A 20,944-nucleotide genomic window follows, 5' to 3' on the forward strand; every position below is an offset into this window, starting at 1 on the left:
TTTTATATTCCTTGGTTCAACTCTCATAGGAACATCAGATTGCATTCCTTAAATGCAAACCCAGAGCAGTGCTAAATTCTCCTGACAGCTCCCTCATTCACTTGGAGCCCAGGAGAACATCATCCACATGGTCCTAGGAGGTCTCATTTAGAATTCTTCCACCCAACCATCTCATGCCTTTTTTTCCCTTTCTTGGTCAGATGATCTGCAGCCACACTGGACATTTTTCAGTTTCTTACAGATTTCATAACCATTTAAAACTTACTTTCACCTACTATAATTGTCACTTTAGTAACAACATTACCTGACTCTCTTTTTTAAAGCCTCTGAAATAACTTAGGTTCATTTTTTCTCATTCATCTTCATGTACATGTTCAATAATGTGATGGGGCTGGATTTTCTGAGATAGGTCTCATTCTTTTCTTTCTTGGACTTATTATTAATATTGGCCTTTCATAATTTAAAAAAAAGGATCTAAATTAGATCAATAAGTTTTAGTAGTCAACCTAATGATTTCCATAGCTCTCTCCATTATCTATTTGTGTATCAATGGCCCCTGACTTATGCAGGTTCAACTTACATTTTTTTTTTTACTTTACTATAGAGTACAAACAATATTCATTCAAAAGTTGTACTTCATTGTTTTAAATTCTGATGTTTCCTGGCCTAGCTATACATGATATCTTCCTCCTTCATGATGCTGAGCAGGGGCAGGGAGCTGCAGTTCCCCAGTGAGCCCAAGCATTCTAAGAGGAAAGAAACAATATTCTGCAGTGAATTAATGATGTTTGATAGGTTGGACATTTGCAATTTATGATATTTTGAACTTCTGATGAATTTATTGGGTTATAACCCCATGATAAATCAAGGAACATCTATATGTTCTATACATAATTGTGATCAATTTAGGTTAAAATTATTATTTATCTTTAAAAGAATAAGAAGAGAGGAAAATGAAATGATAAATGAGGAGATAAAAATGTTAATTACACTTACTTGATCATTATATATTGTATACATGTATTAAATGATCACTATAGCCCATCAATATGTATGCTTTTAGGTGTCAATCAAAAATAAATTTTAAGAACCTGACAATCAGAACAAGCATTTTGTCTTTCACAATACCTAACCAAACACCAAGTCACAGTGAAACACATAATCTTCCCTAGAAAGAGGTTTTTCTATTGTCAGCTTTCTTCATAAGCACCCACCGTGCCCACAGATTTCAGTGGATCATTGCTAATCCTTCCCTCCATGGTTCTGGGGTTCTGGGTTAGAATCTACCAACGAGAGACATTCATATAAGGTTCAGAAGGAAAAGCCATTATGATTCTGAAGCACATTTGTCAGCAGATGCCTACACAAGGACTGAACTTGAGGATCCAGCAAAGATTTCAGAGATGTGCTGTGGCTTCCTAGTGAGCCCTGCAAATCCAGCAGCTATTCCTCTGGCTGTTGTGAATTCCCTGACTTCTTGCATCAAAACCTATTTCTGTGCTTATTTTTTATAAAACAAAGATTTGTTTAAAGACAATTCTTCACAGGACTTATTGCATCCACTCCAATGAGTAATAGAAAAACCACAGAGTTGCACATCTGCACATTCAGAAATGCCCTTTTCCATCTGACACGCTCACTTTCACAACCAGCTTTTCAACATGGGCTGTTACAACTCATGTCTTTATACAGCAAATGAGAAATGAGAAGCACATGCAAAATTTGAAAATCCTAAGAGTTTGCTATATCTGAAAAGATCCTTTGTCCCCAGAAAGTCTCTCTTCATTGTTCCCATCCACCTTTGGGCACTCGCCTGGCTCCAGTGTAGTTACACCTGAGGGCCTCCCAAGAAATTAGCTCAGCTTATCTCTGCTTTCCACTCTTAGCTCTTTATTTTTCCCAATTCCTTTTGGATGATCTGGGCTGATTTCTGGCTTCAGTCAATGTTTCTCACTGCTGGTGTTATGTCATGTTTACTTACGCATTTATATCCAATCTGATGGACAACTTCTCTCTGACATTCAATGTGCACAAGGCACCGTGAAGCACTGTAACCTCTTCCCACCTGTTTTGCCTGGCCAGGACTCAAGTAATCCTCTGACTCATATTAGAGATCATAGCATCTTCTTACTCCCTTTTCTAACCTTGACTAACCTGTCACACACCTTGGACTCCTGACAGATCCAGAGCTAACTTTGCTCCGACACAAAGAAATTGGTTATTTTTGGACATGAACTACTTTGCATCAATGAAAATTCCTCAGTGAAATAGTCTCAACTATTAAGAAATTTTCAATGGGAAGGAAGAGACAGAGTATTAAAGGGTAAAAGCATTCAATTTTGATCTATTTAGAGATATGTATGAATTCAGAATGTTATTGGAACTGAGAAAGGTCATCTAATGCAGTCTTTGGGTATCAATGCTTTCAGTCACTACCCTACATGTATGAAAAATAAAATTATCACCACCAATATATAGACCAAACTGGACCGAAATGTTGCTTATGGAGTCTACCTATGTTTGCAAATCATAAAATAAATTTACAGAAAAAGAGTTTGCTAAAGATGGACAGACTAATTTTGAAATGACTAGGCTCACCTTCTCTAGCCTAACACCAAGAACTCTTCCTTCTATTTTACCTTCTCTCTTCTCTGACATAATCACTCTCTGCAAATAGGATTTCTAAATGCAGAGCCCTAGGCCACTCCATCCATTCCACAATATTTTATATTAGCCCTCTTATAAACAAAGCCTCTCCTCCTTCAGATTTATGCTTAGGTTCACATTGGGTATGTGTCAATAATGGGGCATCGCAATCAGAGGACGGACACTGATGTGCACACACCATTGTGGAATGTGGTACAGCCCACCTGGCACTGTAGTGCCAGCCTATTGGTGGAGCATACCCAGTGGGCAATGACACATCTCCAGAAAAGAACAGTTACGATACTTCTGCTGTGTAATTTCATTTGATCCTCACAATAGCCCTCAAAGTTCAGATAAGGACAGTAGGTCTGAATGATTAAATGTATTGCCAAGACAACGAGTGAGAACAGAACTTCCAAAAAGCAAATCCTGGGCTCACCACATACTCGTCCAAGGTTTTTGATAGTGTGAGGAAAAGTGTATGCCTCACATTGATGTTGATGTCTAAGGAACAGAGAGCTTGGAACCGTGCCTTGAAAGAAACCAGGCTTGCATTTCTAAATGCAAACATCTTGATTGCCATTCCTAATACTAGCCAAATCCCTCTACTGATTCATTCCAAACTGTAGGGAAAAATCAAAGCAGGAGCCAGAACAACTGAGAAAAGAAGCAAAATTGCAGAGGAGTATGGGAAATTTAAAAATAACTTTTAAGAAAAGGAAAGCCAGAAAAACCAGTAATCGTTAGAAGCTTCCTTGACTCCATCAAAAAAAAAAAAAAAAAGGGATAAGAAAATAACATGTTGTGCCACTGAAAATTATCTGTATTTTCTAGAGATAAAGAGAGCACCCAAACTCAATTATTCAGAAATGTGCTGGTGAAGAATTCAGAAATACAACACAGGGCTCCTGACCACCCAAATTCATGTGCATTGAAGACATTGGTATTAGGTGGAATAGGCATTCTGCATCTTGGTGGTGAGGGCTTCCCCTACCTCTTCTCCCCCTGATGCAGCTCTGACTATGACAAGACTCCTTACCTATGTAGTTATTATCTTGATATTGCATTAAGACTTTGAAAATGTTAGACAGATTTTTTTTTTAAGTTTACTTGTTCCAATCCACACAACAAGGACTTGTTACTTGGCAGAGAAAACAAACCTGCTCTTTGAGAGCTGTAATGGTTTTCTGAATTTCTGCTGCAAAATTGCTGAAATCCTGGAAAAACTTTGTTTTGGCCAGAAGCAACACAATTGTAGCATCGTCATCCGCGTTCAAGCTGTCTTGTTGCCTGTTTTAAGAAACAAATGAAATGTTGGAAAATAAAAGTCGCAGGAAGTTTTTTAAACACCAACAAATATTCCTTTGACATTTTGAATATACAAAGCAGTGTGATTGGTGTTCTGTATAATCCTAAAAGAAAAAGGTATGACTGGAATTTGAAATTAAAATTAAATGGCATATAAAATGATAATCCAGTATCACATCTGCTTTATGTAGTTTATCTAAAATGATAGGGATTTTTATGAAATCAAGGGAATGTCATGTTGCATTTTGTATACATTTGACATATTATTTAAACCTCAAAGTGTGTCTTTTGCTAATGAATTGTTCATTTCAATTTACACATTGAAAAAGCTGTGACAAATTAGATATTACATATTATACAGTACCCAGGTGGGAAAGATCCTTGCTCTATTATAAATTCATGGCAAGAACTAAATTAAGAATAAGGATACTATGACAAAAATCGGATATCAAACCAGACACAAAATAGCTTAGTACTGTTGATAATTTTTAAAAAATCAAAAAGTTTTTGTGTGAATTGACAATGTTTCTTAGAGCTTAACTGACATCCTCAAAAATCACAGCAAATCTTATTGATAAATAGAAATGAAAGTTCCCGACATCTATGCATATGACATATTGTTAAAAAACAGTTTTTATGGCTTTGATTTAGTAGATGTGATATCTGTGTCTCAAGTTTTCAACTATTTTCTAGTTTTTAAAACTTAATGCCTGAGAAGCCATTGTGACTTTCAAAATCATTTCACTTTGTTCTATTTGAAATACGTCTTCTGTTGTTAAATGAGAAAATGTCTTGCCAAAGAGAATACATCCTATGAGCTTATAAAAACAATTTCTAAATCAGAGATATTTTACAGATCTTAACATTGGTTAGGGAAGTTACAATAGGGAAACATTGAAAAAGAAGAGAAGTTACAAACAGCAGCATGATGGTCATTAGACAACTCTTGTGTTCCCTACTGTGAACTACAGGCACCATGAATCAATAGTGGCCACAAAACCCAGCTCCTACTATAGTGCTGTTTAAATCAATGCAGGCGCCCAAGTGTAAAGTGCTAATAACTATAATATTAATAAGATGTATAATATTAATAAAAATTACTGGACACATTTTATTTGTATAGTGCTCTCTCCTGTAAATCCTCAGTGTCTAATCAAAAGGAACTTAATCACAGAGAAACCTGGGTGAATGTATGAAGACCTAGCCAAGACTCAAACTATGAAATGTGGGAACATGGAGTGGCTGGTGTGGGCAAGACCAGATGTTGTATGGCATTTGAAATTATATGATTAAGTGTGGGGTGCATGTGCTAAGATAGGTAGGTACAGAATATAAGGGGCTTCCTTCCATTAGGTTTCTCACATTCTCAGGGAAAAGAATACACCAGTAAGCAAGCAAGAAATATCTGTATCAAGAGGATTAATAAGAACAACAGTGTACTTATAGTCAATAGCACTACATTTTTACATTTATTGAGGCATAATTAATATTTAAAGCTCTATATATTTAATTCATTTTAATGATGTATACACTGTAATACTAGAATCAAGGCACTAAATATATCCATCATCTCCAGAAATCTCTGTATGTTCTTTTGTACATGCTCATTTTAACTTTTATCCTTCACTTTTGTGATTAATACCTTATGTATGTATATGAATATACCATAGTGAATCTCATCATTGTATACATCCAAAGGAAATTAATTAAAAAAAAAAAAACCTATGGGTAAGTGGCCAAAAGAACAATAGCAGAAAGGAATCATGGGGTGGGGAGAGGGAAGGACAAGAAGAAGTAGAACAACGTATATTCCATGCCTTTATATTATGTCAAAATGGATTCTGTTGTCATATATAACTAAAAAGAACCAACAACAACAAAAAAGAATTTAACATGAGATCTAGCCTCTTAATGTATTCCTGCTTATCTTTTTTTTTAATTTTTAGTTGTGAATGGACATGATGCTTTTCTTTTATTTACTTATATGTGGTGCTGAGGATCAAACCCAGTGCCTCACACGTGCTAGGCAAGCGCTGTACCACTGAGCTACAATCCCAGTCTCTTTTAATGTATTTCTAAGAGCATGATGCCATATTTTTTTCTGTAAGTTCTATGCTATGCAGTAAATCTCTAGAAATTATTGTCTTGCATAATTGAACTTCTAAGCCTATTGAGCAATTATCCCCATTTCCTCTTCCCCTGAAACCCTAGAAATCACCATTCTACTCTCTATTTCTGTGAATTGGACTGTTTTAAACACCTCATGAAAATGGGATCATGTAGTATCTTTCTGCAACTGGTTTATTTCACTTAACATAATGTCCTCTAGAACCACAATGACGTATCTATCACCTAATACCTGTTAGGATACTAATATTAAAAAAATAATAATTACTATCATTGGTGAGTATTATACACTGTTGGTGGCAATGTAGAATAGTGTAGCCAGTGTGGAAAACAGTACAGAAGTTCCTAAAAAGTTTTCAAAAATAGCACTATTATATGTTCTAGAAATCTCACTTCTGGGTATTTTTCCAAAAATAGTGAAATTAGGATCTTGAAGAGAAACTGTACCCCCAGGTTCATTGCACCTTTATTCACATTAACAAAGATATTAAAACACCTTAAATTTCTACTAACAAATAAATAGACAAGCAATACTTAAAATTTATGAGGACTAAGCATGAAGTGGGGGCAAACACCTGTAATCCTAGCTACTAGGGAGGTTGAGGCAGAAGGATTGAAAATTCAAGGCCAGTCTCTTGGTGAGACCCTGTATCAAAATAAAAAGTGTTGGGGATATAGCTCAGTAATAGAGAGTCCCCAGTACTAGGGGGGGAAAAAGGTAGGCAGGAAGATCTCATTTTCTCATCTTAAGCATTTTTACAACACTAAAATAAAATTTAAAATGTAGTAAAAATGTTTTGTCCCTAGAAAGGATTATATACTACTTTAGAATGTGGTTACTTATGAGAAAAAAGTCACTTGTACTCTGAACAAAAAATGGGGAGAAAAGATTACCTTTACTCATAAGAATGAACTTTTAATTATAATAATCATTTATATTTTCAATATATTCTTTTTAATAGGTTCCTCTTAATAAAAATTGCATATTTCATTTTAGAAAAATGTCCAATACAAAAGCATAGAATAAAAAAATCATCAAAATTCATAAGAAAAATTGATTCTTTTATTTTAAAAAGTAGTTTCCATTGGTTGATTCTTGATCAGAAAAAAATATAGAAAATACTAAAAAAACTCACATAGAATGAAAATTAAAATCACTGTTATTGTCAAAAATTTTTTCATGGATAAATAAATAAGATGATGACTTCTGCCTGAGGGTGGAGTTGAGAACGAGTCAGGAGAGCTGTGTGAAGAGAATACCAAGCCTTTATCCACCTCCTGTTTCAAGTCACTATAAGCACCTTCCCTATTCCAGGCAAGATTATCGATGCTGAAGAACCTGTCCTGTCACTCAACATGCCCAACAGTGCTTGGAGACACTTTAGCCCTCCATCTCAGATGAGAACACTGCAGCTCAGAAGGTTGTTAACATGCCCACAGCGTGTCACCGGTAAATTGCTCAGCTGGGATGCAAATCAGGATTTAAAAAAAGAAAAATGCTCAGGCTTCTAAGTACTATGCAGACTGTTTTTCATTCATGGGCAACAGTAGGTTGTCTTGAACATGGTCAGATTTGTGCTTTAGACAATGTGGAGGCAGAGCACAGAAGCAAAAAAAAAAAAGACTACTTTGGAAGTTTATTGCAAGGAGGAGAAGCAGGGTGGGGAGGGAGAGGAGGAGGAGGAGAAGGAGGAGAAGAAAGAAAGAAAACAGACATTATGGATGTTGTTATACTTCACTTTTGTATTGAAAACATGAAACTCAGCATATTGCTTGAGTTCCATCCCAAGGGAAGATAGTAAGATTTATCAAGGTGAATTGATTTTTAATTCCTAAATAGTGGGTTGAAAGGAAATTTTGAATTGTAATCAAGATGAAATTTTTAAAAATGAGGATAAAAGGACAGAGAAAATACAAGAAAGATGAACACAGAGAAAGCAAACTGAAATTGCATCCTAAGTGATCTGTATATATTGATCAAGGGGATCTGAGCCCCTCTGGTCTGAACAACAATGGTACCCTTAACAATGGTACCCTTTCACTAGAAGACAAAAGAAAGCTCTTGTTACCTTGTTATCCTAAACTGAAAAATGATAAATTGAACTGAAAGTAAAAGTACCATAAGATTGGCAGAAAGCTAAAAAATGAAACCAACAAATATTTAGCTGAGTATTGAGGAAACACAGAAACAGAATTTTAGTAAGGCCACCCAGAGACGTAAGAGTTCAGATGAAATTAGAAAAGAACATTGATCCTAAAACAAGTGAACAAATCTTTGTGGTAGAACCTGGGCATGGCTGTGAACCAGGACAGAAGGCAGGTAATGCGTGTCATTATCCATATCACACAAGAGCCAGACCCTCATTAACATCTTATAAGACACGGGATTGTCCTTCTAAAATGGGAGTCCAACACTCATTTCTAATGAAACATACCACCTGCTGGAGTGCACTAGTGAAACACACCACCTGCTGGAGTCAATTAAAAAAAAAACAATAAAATGCCAAATTAAAGGGCAAAGTGATTGTTTTCCAACCCTTTAATTATTTAACGATGGTTCTAACAGGGGCTGCATCTCCTGGTCAATATTCTAATACCTTGCAAGAATTCGCTCCAGGAACACTTGGAGTAAATTTTGTTTCCTTATCCTGGGATTTAAGGCTCTCCACTCTTTGCCTTGATCTTCTTTTAGAGTGTTCTTCCAAGAAAATTGTCCATCCATAAACATACCAAACTCACTAATCACCATCCTTACCATTCTCCAAACACACCTCTCACTTTCCTTTCCTTTGACTTTTCTTACGTTGTTCTTTCCAGGAATGATAGGAACTCCCTTAAATTCTATGAGAATCTTAGCTTATTCTTTGAGATATCTCCTCTATATAGTCCATCCAAGGTCCCCAGTTAGAACTAACATTCATTGTTCTGAGTTACTCATTATTTTGATCAGGTTCATACCTGTATATGAATGCCTTCAATGAGATAATATTGTTGTCTTTAAAAGAATATTTAGTATATAATGTTATAACAGCATTTACTATTATTCTGTGTTTTATGGAATAACTATACTATGCTAATTACTATATTAGTACTAGGTTACTTTAGATATATATTCCACGTTAACACAATAACCATGTACAGTAAGTATTACATGCCCACTTAACAGCAGAGGAAACAGACCTGGAAATTTGACATCATTTGTATAGTTATCAAGCAGTGGAAAAGTATTCGAACTTAAGTGTGCTTGATTCTAAAATCTTCATCCTCCATATCACAGACTACCTGTCTTCCTAGACATTAAACCCAAAAAGACAGACTCTGTGTCTTTCTCATTTCTACACACTTCACAAATTCATACAGTAGAGAAAATGGAACCCAACAGTGTATTTTAAATTTAACAGGTGAATAAAATCCCACCTAGCAGCCAGCCACGAAAAACAGACACTACCCAGAGTTGCTTGCAAGAAAAAGAAACTGCCTTGTCCATGGAGTTGTGAATTGCAGTGTTTCTTTTTATTTAATTACACCAGCACCTATTGAAAGTTTACTTGGCGAAAAAGAACCACTAGGCATATCATTGTACAATGTACTTGCTATTTTCCAAGTATTCAAGTACATAAGGAAGAGAAACTCTGTAAAGGAATAACTACATATTAACTCAGTATATAAATTTAAGGAAAGAAGTCCTAAGAGATTTTAAAAGAATAAGATTATTTCCCAATTTTTTAAGAATTAAAAAAAATATTTTACCTTGGCCATGAATTAAGCCTTCCTTGCAATACTCTGTTCATGAACAAAAAATCAACTGAACAATAAATAGTATCCACTTTCTTACGATTTGCTGTTTCATATTTTCAAAATAAATTTGAAAATTATCAACACTGATGATGTGATATAAAGAGTCAAAAATAATATCAATGCCATGAAGTTTTCTTCACTTTACTGAGATAAATTTCCTGGATATACTGCTCCAGAAGAAATGGAATTCAAACATATGGAATTCATCTGTGTTTGTGCCTTTTCATATAGTTTGTCTTACATGTAAATGAGCCAACTGTAGTATCTATAAAAAAAAAATTAAGTTGCAGAATGGAAGCCTATAATAAGTAGTCTATAAAAATGAGATATTTCTATACATACCTATTAAGCGGATCACTTAGGTCCACCTTTTTCTTACCAGAGTAGCTGCGTTGAGCAGAGCGTTTCTTTCGAGATTCTGGTGCGAATGCTCTAGGTTGCCCTCTACTCCTGCAGTCTGTGGGGAAATAAGTATCCACAATAGCATTTGTGAGATGGGGAGTCCGATGCTCATCTAGATTACTTCTTTAATGGCCAAAGTGTGCATGCACAAATGAGAGCAAGGAACAAGAGCAAGAGCAACAGCGAGAAAGATTTTTCTCTGGTCAATGCAACTTTGCTGAGGGCCCACAGTCACAACAGCTGCATTTGCAAGTGTCTGAATCTGCTTTCACAGCAACAGGTAGAATAGGATACAAGGCCATCTGCAAACACTATAGAGGAGCCACAGAGTAAGTGATGCAGAATGGTAGCAAGGGCATTGATTACACAGTACGTTTTAAGGACTTGTCGTAATGAGGAAAAGAGCAGAAGCATTGTAGGTGGGATGATTAAATTTTGAGGTTCCTCAAATTGTTTCATGCACATCTATGACCAACTGAGATATGCACTGTAAATGCTCTCTATTGCACTAATGAACATATAGTAAAGATTGCTGTATAGACACTTCAAAATGGTAAGATGGTAAATTTTGTCCTATGCTTTTACCACAATAAAAAACATAAGCATGATATGAAAAACATTTTGCAAATAAATGTGAATTTTTAAAAAAAATGCTCACTAGAGTTTCATCTGAAAACAGATGAAATGGAAACTAAGATATTTTGAAAAAGAAGAATGTTGTAGGAATCTATTTTCACAGAGAGTAAAATGATTTTATATAAAACTTTTGTAAAAGCCTTAAACTGGTGGGAAAAACAGACCCCCAAATATGTAATCAAATTTAAAATGTTACATTAGGCAGTATAAATTGGAGGGTAAGAAGATATTACTGTCTTTTGCACTGGGTAATTAGCAAATTATTTCTAATTAAATAGTAAGGATAACACAAATCTTCACTTACCATATATAAATTAAATTCAAGAAGAATATGCCTTATGATAGATTATTAAGTAAATATAGATAGCAAATTTAGGATAGTATTTTGAGTTAACACAATAAACTGTAAACACTATAAAATTAGGCAAAATAAAATAAAATTTCATACAAATATGAAATAAAATATGGGCTCACTGTCATGAAGACATTGAAAATAGACCAGAATTAAAATACTCAAAAATGGTAGCAATGATGTAACTATCATATTGGTCATCTGTTGTTATTTTCTTTTTTATTTTCACTTCTACGTTTTGTTGTATCTCTGTTTTCAGTAGAATAAGCCTTTGTCTTTGCAAAATCCAAAATCAATTCATCCGAGGAAAACCAAGGCAAGGTGAAAAACTAAGGTGCAACAGTGAATTGTCACATCATTATCTGTTTTGCCATCATTGAATGAAAGATTTCTGTAAATGCAACTTTTTAAAAAAATTTTTTTAAAAGAGAGACAGAGAGAGAGAGAGAATTTTTTGTTTTGTTTTGTTTTGTAGATGGACACAACACAATGCCTTTATTTTTATGTGGTGCTGAGAATTGAACCCGGGTCCCGCCCATGCTAGGCAAGCACTCTACCGCTAAACCACAATCCCAGCCCTGTAAATGCAACTTTAACAGAAAGATAGGGTTATTTCAAAGACTGAGTCACTTTAATGGAGCAAGAGAACAAGCAAAGAGTTTCATGAATCGATAAAACAATTATTCAATAAGGGGGCAGAATGGTGGCAATGAAAATGAACTGGGAAGCTCTGGTACAAAACTTGTGGCAAAAGTGTGCCATTGAAAATGTTTATCTTGCTATTTTTTCCTAACAACAAAATCAAAATATTCTAGATAAAATTATACCCAGGGATATAAAATTATACCAAGGGACCCATATATTTATGTTTCCCATGATTTTTACTCTGTTACTTCAACCAATACTTTATTAATAGTCAAAAATGTGCAAATATTTGCTGATTTGTGTGGTGTGATAAAAAAAGTAAGTAAAATATTTTATATGATACAACTAAAGAAAGTACATTACAATCATATAATGAAACTTTGCTTTTATTTCTGAAGAGTAATGGGTTTGAGCAATAAATATTTACAGAGAACATATACATTAAGGTATTAGATGAGGTATTCTTGGGAAAATAAATTATGGTTACTGGTTTTGAACAATGTACAAGCATACTCCCAGTACAGGAAAACATTTCCAGATAAGCTAAATGTTGCCCCTTCAAGTCCTCAAATGGGAAAAAATGTAGATAAAGTGCACTGCAGATAAACTGTCATCACTCATTATCTCTCATTTATTTTTTAAAGATGCAATTTTAGAATATATTCATTTCAAAGCACCAACAGAATATGTACAAGGTCATATGCATAAAACCCAAGAGCAAAGAGTTAGTGTATATAACATTGTAGGTATAGAGAGAAACACATGATCAGAACCAATCCACGGGACTACAGTAACAGTGCAGCTCTCCTTTAATGTGACAGCTAAGATGTTATATTTCGAACATCTTTTTTTTTTTTAATTTACCTTGGTATTTATCTCTAGTTGCTACAAAAATTGCAGAGAATCCTTGATTGATAGTGTTTAGTGCTTAGGTGAACAACATTTGAATTTAAATAGCATATTAATTTGGTAAATGTTTTGGTTTTATACTTATGCATATAGGTCTTAAATATGTGTGTGCTATACTCTCTGTGAGCGCATATATACATATGAATGCTCTAGATCTGTTCTTAGGCTTTGTGTGAATGTTCTATTTGACATTATACAATAACCTATGTCATTATCTCTACTGTTAACTTGAGGAAACCAAAGCACAGAGAGATTGTATTCACTTGTCCAAAGTCCTACAACTTTTTTACATAAGGGACAGGATTTTAATACAGACTATTGGAATTAGACATCCAATCTGCTGGTACTACCTTACAGCACAGAAAGAAAAGCAGAGCTAACAAGATGAACTCTTAGATTCCTGGCTTGTGCAACTAGGGAAATAATGGTGGCATTATTTGTTATTGAATGAATGGATAGCTGGGCCTAGGCTTGAAGGTAAAAAGACATAAGGTAAGTTTAGGTTGGCTCAAAAGTATTGTCAAATTTCTAATCAACATATATATAACTCATGGAGTGTTTCAATATACCTAGAAGAGATGTGGATGAAGACACAGCCACATGGATCATTTTCAAGAAGCATAATATGGTGTGTGTGTACCTGTGTATATATGTGTGCCTGTATCTAGCTACTCATTTAGTCTTATTTGACTTCCACAGCCCCTGAATGTTATTTTGCTCTGTGAATGGTGACCTAGAGCTATGCTAGGTCTTATTAAATCAAGCAAGTTGCTTCCCTGGTTTACTTATGCAGCAGAATCTTGCCTTCTCTCTAAGGCACAATTCATAGCAACTAGACCAGCTCCAGCTTTACTTGGTCATATCTGAGAACAGGTACCATGCCCAGCTCCTCCACGAAGTCTTTCCTGAACTACCGAGAGCACATAAAATGGAAATTTGTGACACTTTGTCATACTACTCTCCTTCATCTAAGAAGATGTTGAGAAGAAGGCTCAGTCCTACCTATCAAATTATCCTTTGTATCTAGCATAGCTCTTGCATAAAGTACACACTCAATGAATATTTTTGCCAATATTTCTGCTATGCTCTTTTTTTGGCTCCCAATTCTCCCTATAAATTGAAATAAAAGAGGCCAGTACTACACATCCCCCTGTCTGCTTGCTATACTGCCTTGAAATTTCCCCTGCAACATAAACTAGAGCATCACCTTTAAGCTCAGCTTCACATAATCTTAAGGCATGGGCAAAACACATCTAAATTTATTGCCACAGTGTAACAAAGGTGACTTCTAGTCTAGTTCCCAATAGAATCCTCATTTCCATCAGAAACCTCTTCAGCATCACCTTACTGCCTATCAACATTCCTATCACATTTGGGTCTTCTGTCCCTTACAAGGAATCCCTTGTTAAGCTTAGAGAATTCTTGTCTTTTTTCAGCTTGCATCTCCAAACTTTTCCAAACTCCTCTTGAACACCATTTCCAAAGGCACCAATTCCAAAGACTTTTCCACATCATGAGGTATAGTCACAGAAAAGATCCCACTATGAGGTACCCATCTGGGGGATTATGCAGCATTCTGTCACTGTGACAACATCTGAAATAATCAACTTATAAAGGGAAAAGATTAATTTTGGCTTACAATTTTGGATGCTTCAGTCCTTGATTGGTTGACCCCATAGCTCTGGATTAGTAGCAAGGCAACCCAGCATGGCAGAAGTGCACACCCACTCACCTCACAGTCAGAAAGTGGAAGAGAAAAAGCAAAAGAGGCTGGAATCCTACAATCCCCTTCAAAGGCAATCCCTCAGTGATTGGAAGAACTCCCCCACTAGGGCACCTCTTAAAGTGTCCATGACCTTCCAATAGTACCACACTGAGAAGCAATCCTTTAATACATGAATCTTTGGGCGACACTTAAGATCTAAACTATAAGAACACTTCTTATTTGCTTTCAAGAAGAGAAAAAGAATGAATAATTTAAAAGAAACACATAAAATGACAATTCGTTACGGCAGGAGTTTGACAATAGGTTTATTCAAACCTGTGATTTTATATTGCATATGTACATTACAGCAAAGTATTCCTAGTTCTGAAAAAGGAACCAAGACTACTAAGACTTTATATTTTCAGATGATGATTCACTTGAATTGGAATCAACACTAAACTTCCCGCAATTGTATTGATAGGAAAAGATGTCCCCCAGAAAAACCACTGATGTGTCTTCATACTCTCATTGCCATCTCATTTTTTTTTCCTCTGCAGGATAACTATGTGCTACAAATGAAGTGGGTTTAAACAACACAAATGCACTTTCAATGTTTGAACTGTATCTCTTCAAAATTTTTATATTTAAATTCTAATAACCTCCAGCCCTCGCAAGGGTTAAATAGCCTACCAAAAAAATGGACAGTATAGTATTGGCTTTGAACAAAAATCCATTCTTGTGAATCATTTTGATCACGTCAATGGAGAGACTCTTTAATTTTTTATTAAGATTTGTTTTTCTACTTTTCTCCTTTTTCCTTTGAATTTAAGTGTAAAGGATTGCATTTATGTGTGTCACTGTGACAATACTGTGTGTGTGTGTGTTGTTGTGTAGCTGCGTTGATTGGCTAATGAAATATACATATGTGCATTGTACCTATTCTTTTTTATTTTTATCACATTTTTTTTTTGCTTTTTCACTTTTTAAAAATTTACTCAATCATGTATTATTTTACTTGCTTTTGATTTTAGAGGAGCAACATTTATCGTTTATGTGTTCTTGTTTAACATTTTGTTTGTTTTGGCTCTTGTTTTTCTTTCTCTTATTACTCCTTTTCTCTCTTCCCCCTTCAATAACCAAATTTGCTTATTCTCTCTCTCTCTCATTATTCATTTTAATTATTTTATTTGTTTTTTTACTCCTTCTTTATAGACACCACTTGTTACCTCTCTCCTGCTACACAGAAGTACATATGTGCTCACTTTTTAATATTTTAAACCTTCTTTCACTTTCCCACCCCAGTTTCCTTCCTCTTAGTGAACTGAAATTTTACTATCTCTAAGACTAAATTAATTTATATAATCACTGCCCCTACCATTCACTTTATTGTGGCTACTTCTTACTGGGGGTTGTAGTTACCTGCTGCATACTTCAGTGCTAGAGCTAGCTCACCACAGTTCACTGCTTTTTCTGTTGTTAAATGCTGACTCCACCATTCCTCTTTCTGCAGTAATTAATGGTTTCAATGCCATAGTAGGCACCAGACATTGATTCTAATGCTGGATATTGATCACAATTGTTGTTATTGTTTCTTGTTTTCTGCTTATTTTCCCAAGATAGAGACTCCATGCTTGAACTACACTCCCAACTCAGCACAAAGACAACACAACTTCCTCCACACACAACATACCCTGCTCAAATATCAACAATAATTTAACACATAGAATAAAGGAGAGAAAAAACTGATACAAATGATTATGTTGCAAGTAAGAATGACTAGAGGGGATATCAGATCCCATTTTTGGACATATACTTCTACAATAAAGTCAGATAACCATTGCAAAATGATGGCTCAGAAAAGCCCACAATGTGACATCAGCTCTACAAAAGTGAATAATTGCATCAGTCCTACAGCAAAAGACCAGGCATTAGTGATTGAAATTAACACTTGTATTACACTGAGCCTATGTGCTGAAGCTAGGAGATACCAACAACAAAGGACTTAGTATAAAAGAAACAATTATACTCCACTGAACCACCCCAAAAAAGAGGATGGAGATATATATATATATATATATATATATATATATATATATATGTGTGTGTGTGTGTGTGTGTGTGTGTATACATATGTATATATCACAATTCCAATTTTATATATAACTATAATGCACGAATTAAAATTAAATAAATAAATAGAAAAAAGACCAATAGAGTAGAGGATGGGGATCAGGGGAAGGTGGAGGAGAGGAAAAGAAGTTCTGGGAATTGAAATGGAGAAAACTGCTATATGCATTTATGAATGTCAGAATGAACCCATTATTATATATAATTATAATGCACTAAAAACACTAAAAAATGAACATATAAATTTTAAAAAAATTCAGCCACTAGAATTCCAGCTGCTTTCCATTAAGGCTTGTATCTACCTGTATATCTTTGGGTTCATTTTAATGTCTCTTATTAGTCTCTGTATAAATTATTTCTGGCTCCTCAGGATTGTGGTCATGTGATTGAAACCAGCTCATATAGGCAGTGAGAAATGATGGCTAAATTTTTAGAAATATGTGAACTAATATTATAAACATGATGAAAGACACATTAAAAAATCACTAGTAACTAATTCTGGGGAATATTTAAAAAGTAAAGAGGCTCTATCATATATTTTACTATGTTGTATAAATTAAATAGGTATTATATAATATACCAACATAATAACATATGTTTATTACTTCTTCCTTTATTTTGTGAACTACTAGATTTATTCATCAATTCATGAATTTGTATCTATTTTCTTTATTTTTTTATTTTTTTTAGACAAAATCAAGCTAAGTTGCTCAGGCTTCCCTCCAACTTCCCTGCCTCATCCTCATGAATAATTGGGATTACTGGTATATGTCACCATGTCCCAATTAGCTTGTATTTATGTAAGGACTTTCCCATGACTTTTCTATTTATTTAGCTCTCTTTTCTCTAACATCTTAAGTTGCCTGTTTTGTTAATTTATGTTTATCATCTTTTTAAATAATAAAAGCGTTCAATAACGAAGTCTATAATTTTCTGTGTTTATATTCCATAAATATTGACACAGAATGTCACTAATATTTGTTTAGACATTCCACTTAATTTTCATTGAATTCTTTGCAAAATATTTATTGGGTCAAATCATTTTGAAATTTCTAAATAAAATTTTTGTTTTATATTTGGCTATTAAATTTTAGATCTGATTCGTCATTTTTTTTTCTGCAAGACCTTTACTTGATACAATATTTAGACATAAACTAATTCATCCTTTTAAGTTCTGGTAACATGTTCTCCATTTTCATTTATTTTATATTACCTTCTTCTTATCAATTTATATGGTGTTCAATAGTGGAAGAAGATAGGATATCCACTAACATGGCCTCCCAGTCCTCATGTCCTAATGCACCTAAATCAACCTAGTCCTGACCAGTCAATTCTAGAGGCCAGAAACAAGCATTTTAAGCAATGCTTACTTGTAGTAAGTGTATATATTTTATCAGCAAACAGATTTTTAGAGATTATTTTTAATTAATTATAATTATTATATTTCTCTTCATGATTATACATGCAAATATATGAATATATATGAGAGAAAGAGTTGAAATTTAAAATTACAATAGTTTTCACTAAGAGTGTACTAAGGCCTATGACTTCACCATTTCTTCAATACATGGCATTGGACAGACCAACAGTTACTTAACCTGTCAGTGCTTCATTTTCCTATTTTTGAAAAGTGAGTAGCTATCTCAAAATGTATTTTTTTTTCCCTGAATGATAAAAAAAAATTCATTATTTTTACAATCTGTTCTCATTTTTTGTAAGTAAAATAATGTAATCATTTCTCATTTTAGTGTAAAGAAATATATATGTAGATACAACTCCGACATATATGAAATAAAGTTCTATACATTCACTTCCCATCTTTCCACATTTCATAACTTCAAGTAGTTTTATATTATGTGCTATGCTTATTAAATAGTCTTCTACCTAATTTCTTAGATATCATAATTTATTCACTATTTTTCATGATGTCATCAGCAAATTTTGCAAAAATTAAATTTCTATCATTTTCTGGCTCGAAAATATCCACCAGTTGCACAACATATTTTCTGTTTAAATTTAGAATTTAAAATACAAATCTATGCTATAGTAGTGGTCATAGACTAGTTAATTGATGTCATAGATTGATCATCTAGCTGACTGTGTGTTTTTAAATTGTGTGTTTGTGTGTGTGTGTATGTTTACTCAATTTAAAAATAAAATAGTTCAAAAATCTAAAAAAAAAAAAAATTTTAGATCTGTTGAACTGCAGTAAAAGATTATGGTTAATATGGGGTTTCCTCTTAAGAATTTCAGTGTTCCTATAAATTAGCATATCATCATTATTTGTTTATAGAGCGCAACATTAGATACCTCTCTCATAAATTGACCCTACTAATGATATTCCAAAAAATGTTGTTAAAGTATCCTGAATGCATGTAAACCTACTTCAAAAATGTCATGAAAAAAAAAATCTGTTTGTCTCAGTTAATGCTTTTCATCTTAAATTCAACTTTCCTTAATATTGTGAGCACCACTCCTGTTTCTATTCTTGTGCCTGACATACTTTGACATTTTTTTTTCTATTTGATCATTTCTAATATTTTGCTTATATATATTTCTTGTCAATAGCAAAAAGTTAAAAGTTGCTTTTACACACATCTATTCATCTTCAACTCTGAATGACTTGTCTAAATGTATTCAAATCTCAGCAACATCTGGGCATTCATAGCTTCCTTTATTTATTTATCTTTTTAACATTTCCTTTATGCTATGGTTTAGATCTAAATATGTCCCTTTGTAGCTCATGTGTTAAAAAATGCAGCAATATTCAGAGGTGAGAAGATTGGATTATGAGATCTGTAACCTCATTGGTGGATTAATCCATATGGTAGATTAACAGTTTGACTGGATTACTGGGTGGTAATTATAGGAAGGTGGGGTGGCTGGGGGAACTAGGTCACTTGGAGGATGGCCTGGACTATATCTGTACCTGGTCCTTCTCTTGCACGCTCTCTCTCTCTCTCTCTCTCTCTCTCTCTCTCCCATTCTCTCTCTGCTTCCTGGCTGCTATACACTCAGTAGCTTTTATCCACCTTGCCCTTCTGACATAATGTTCTGCTTCCTGTCAGGTCCAGAGCAATAAAGTTGACGAACTATGCACTGAGAACTCTGAAAAAAACATGGACTAAAATTTTTTTTTCCCTCTGAATTTTCTTGTCAGGTATTTTGGTCACAGCTATGAAAAGCCGAATAACAAACATGTTTCTGCATTTTTGGTTTCCTATAGTGATATTCAGAGCATTCATCCTTTTTTTACTGGATATTTTACATCTCATACGAACATTTTTGAAGCTAAATATTATTATCCATGTTGATGCTTAGACAATATAAATAATTCTAAGTACAATGATAATTTTAAATTTATTAAAGAGGCACATATCTGACAGAAAAATAAAATTTCTAATATTTGAAGCTATTTCCTATCTTAAACACCTTAAGAAAATCTGGCTTATGAATTACCTCCTTCTGGTACTGAAAAGTTTTCTCCTGGGATTGATTGTAAGTAAATGCAAAATGCTGTGTTTGGATGATAACTTATCCTCAGAACTTATGAGAACCATATTTTCAAAGGAATGCTTTCTACTCTATGTAAAGGTGATATTATCAATAGAGTTTGATTCATTAACTATCTCACTTTTGAATGCATTCTGTTCCATATTTTTCAGAACTAGTTAGTGCCCTTTCTCCTGCTGTGATGTTTGTTCTCACCTTGATTTCAACAAGCTTTTCATGTTATGTGCTAGAAGAACCAAGGAGAATACAGATGTCCTTATGGTGTCCTATTAAAAATAGCAACAACTTTCAAAGACAAACCTGAGAACATGGTGCAAGTTAATTGGTTCATTAGAGCTTTACAGGAGTTCCTGAAATCTTACTTCTTTAGCAATACTTTGAAGGCATTTTATTAGTTAAGCATGAAACAGCCATAGTATCATGAAATATTATGGTAATAAAATTAGTCTCTTATGGAAGAAATTAAAATTTCATTAGTTTACAAACATAAGCACAATTTATTTGAAAGAAAGTCATGAGTAAACCTAAATATATTTACATTTGTACATAAAATATACTGTATTTAAAATTACTTGATGCTTTAAAGACAAAACTTAATGCAAAGTATGCAGCTGGAAGTTACAAGACCAGATGGTCTCATAAATCCTAATAGAAAATATACATCTGTTGACTCTTTGGGAAATTGTTTTATTTGAAGGAAGTTTTATTTAATTGAGTGGCAGAGTGTGTTAGCACATCCCTTGCCTTGTCTTAGGCAACACACCACCTGCATTAGA

At 34.1% G+C, this 20,944-nt stretch overlaps 1 protein-coding gene across 2 annotated transcripts in view; it reads right to left on the reverse strand.

Moving 5' to 3' along the window:
• Positions 1-20,944, reverse strand: part of Pxdnl (peroxidasin like) — a 488,149-nt gene that overhangs the window by 11,577 nt on the left and 455,628 nt on the right. For both annotated transcript variants that reach the window (XM_048782891.1, XM_048782890.1), the window contains 2 exons: positions 10,222-10,336; positions 3,807-3,936 (listed from right to left, as the gene is read on the reverse strand). In XM_048782891.1, coding sequence (XP_048638848.1) covers positions 3,807-3,936; positions 10,222-10,336 — 245 coding nt within the window. The remainder of the gene's footprint in view (positions 1-3,806; positions 3,937-10,221; positions 10,337-20,944) is intronic.

The sequence above is a fragment of the Marmota marmota genome, unplaced genomic scaffold (genome assembly GCF_001458135.2).
Source record: "Marmota marmota marmota unplaced genomic scaffold, marMar, whole genome shotgun sequence".
Lineage (NCBI taxonomy): Eukaryota > Metazoa > Chordata > Mammalia > Rodentia > Sciuridae > Marmota > Marmota marmota.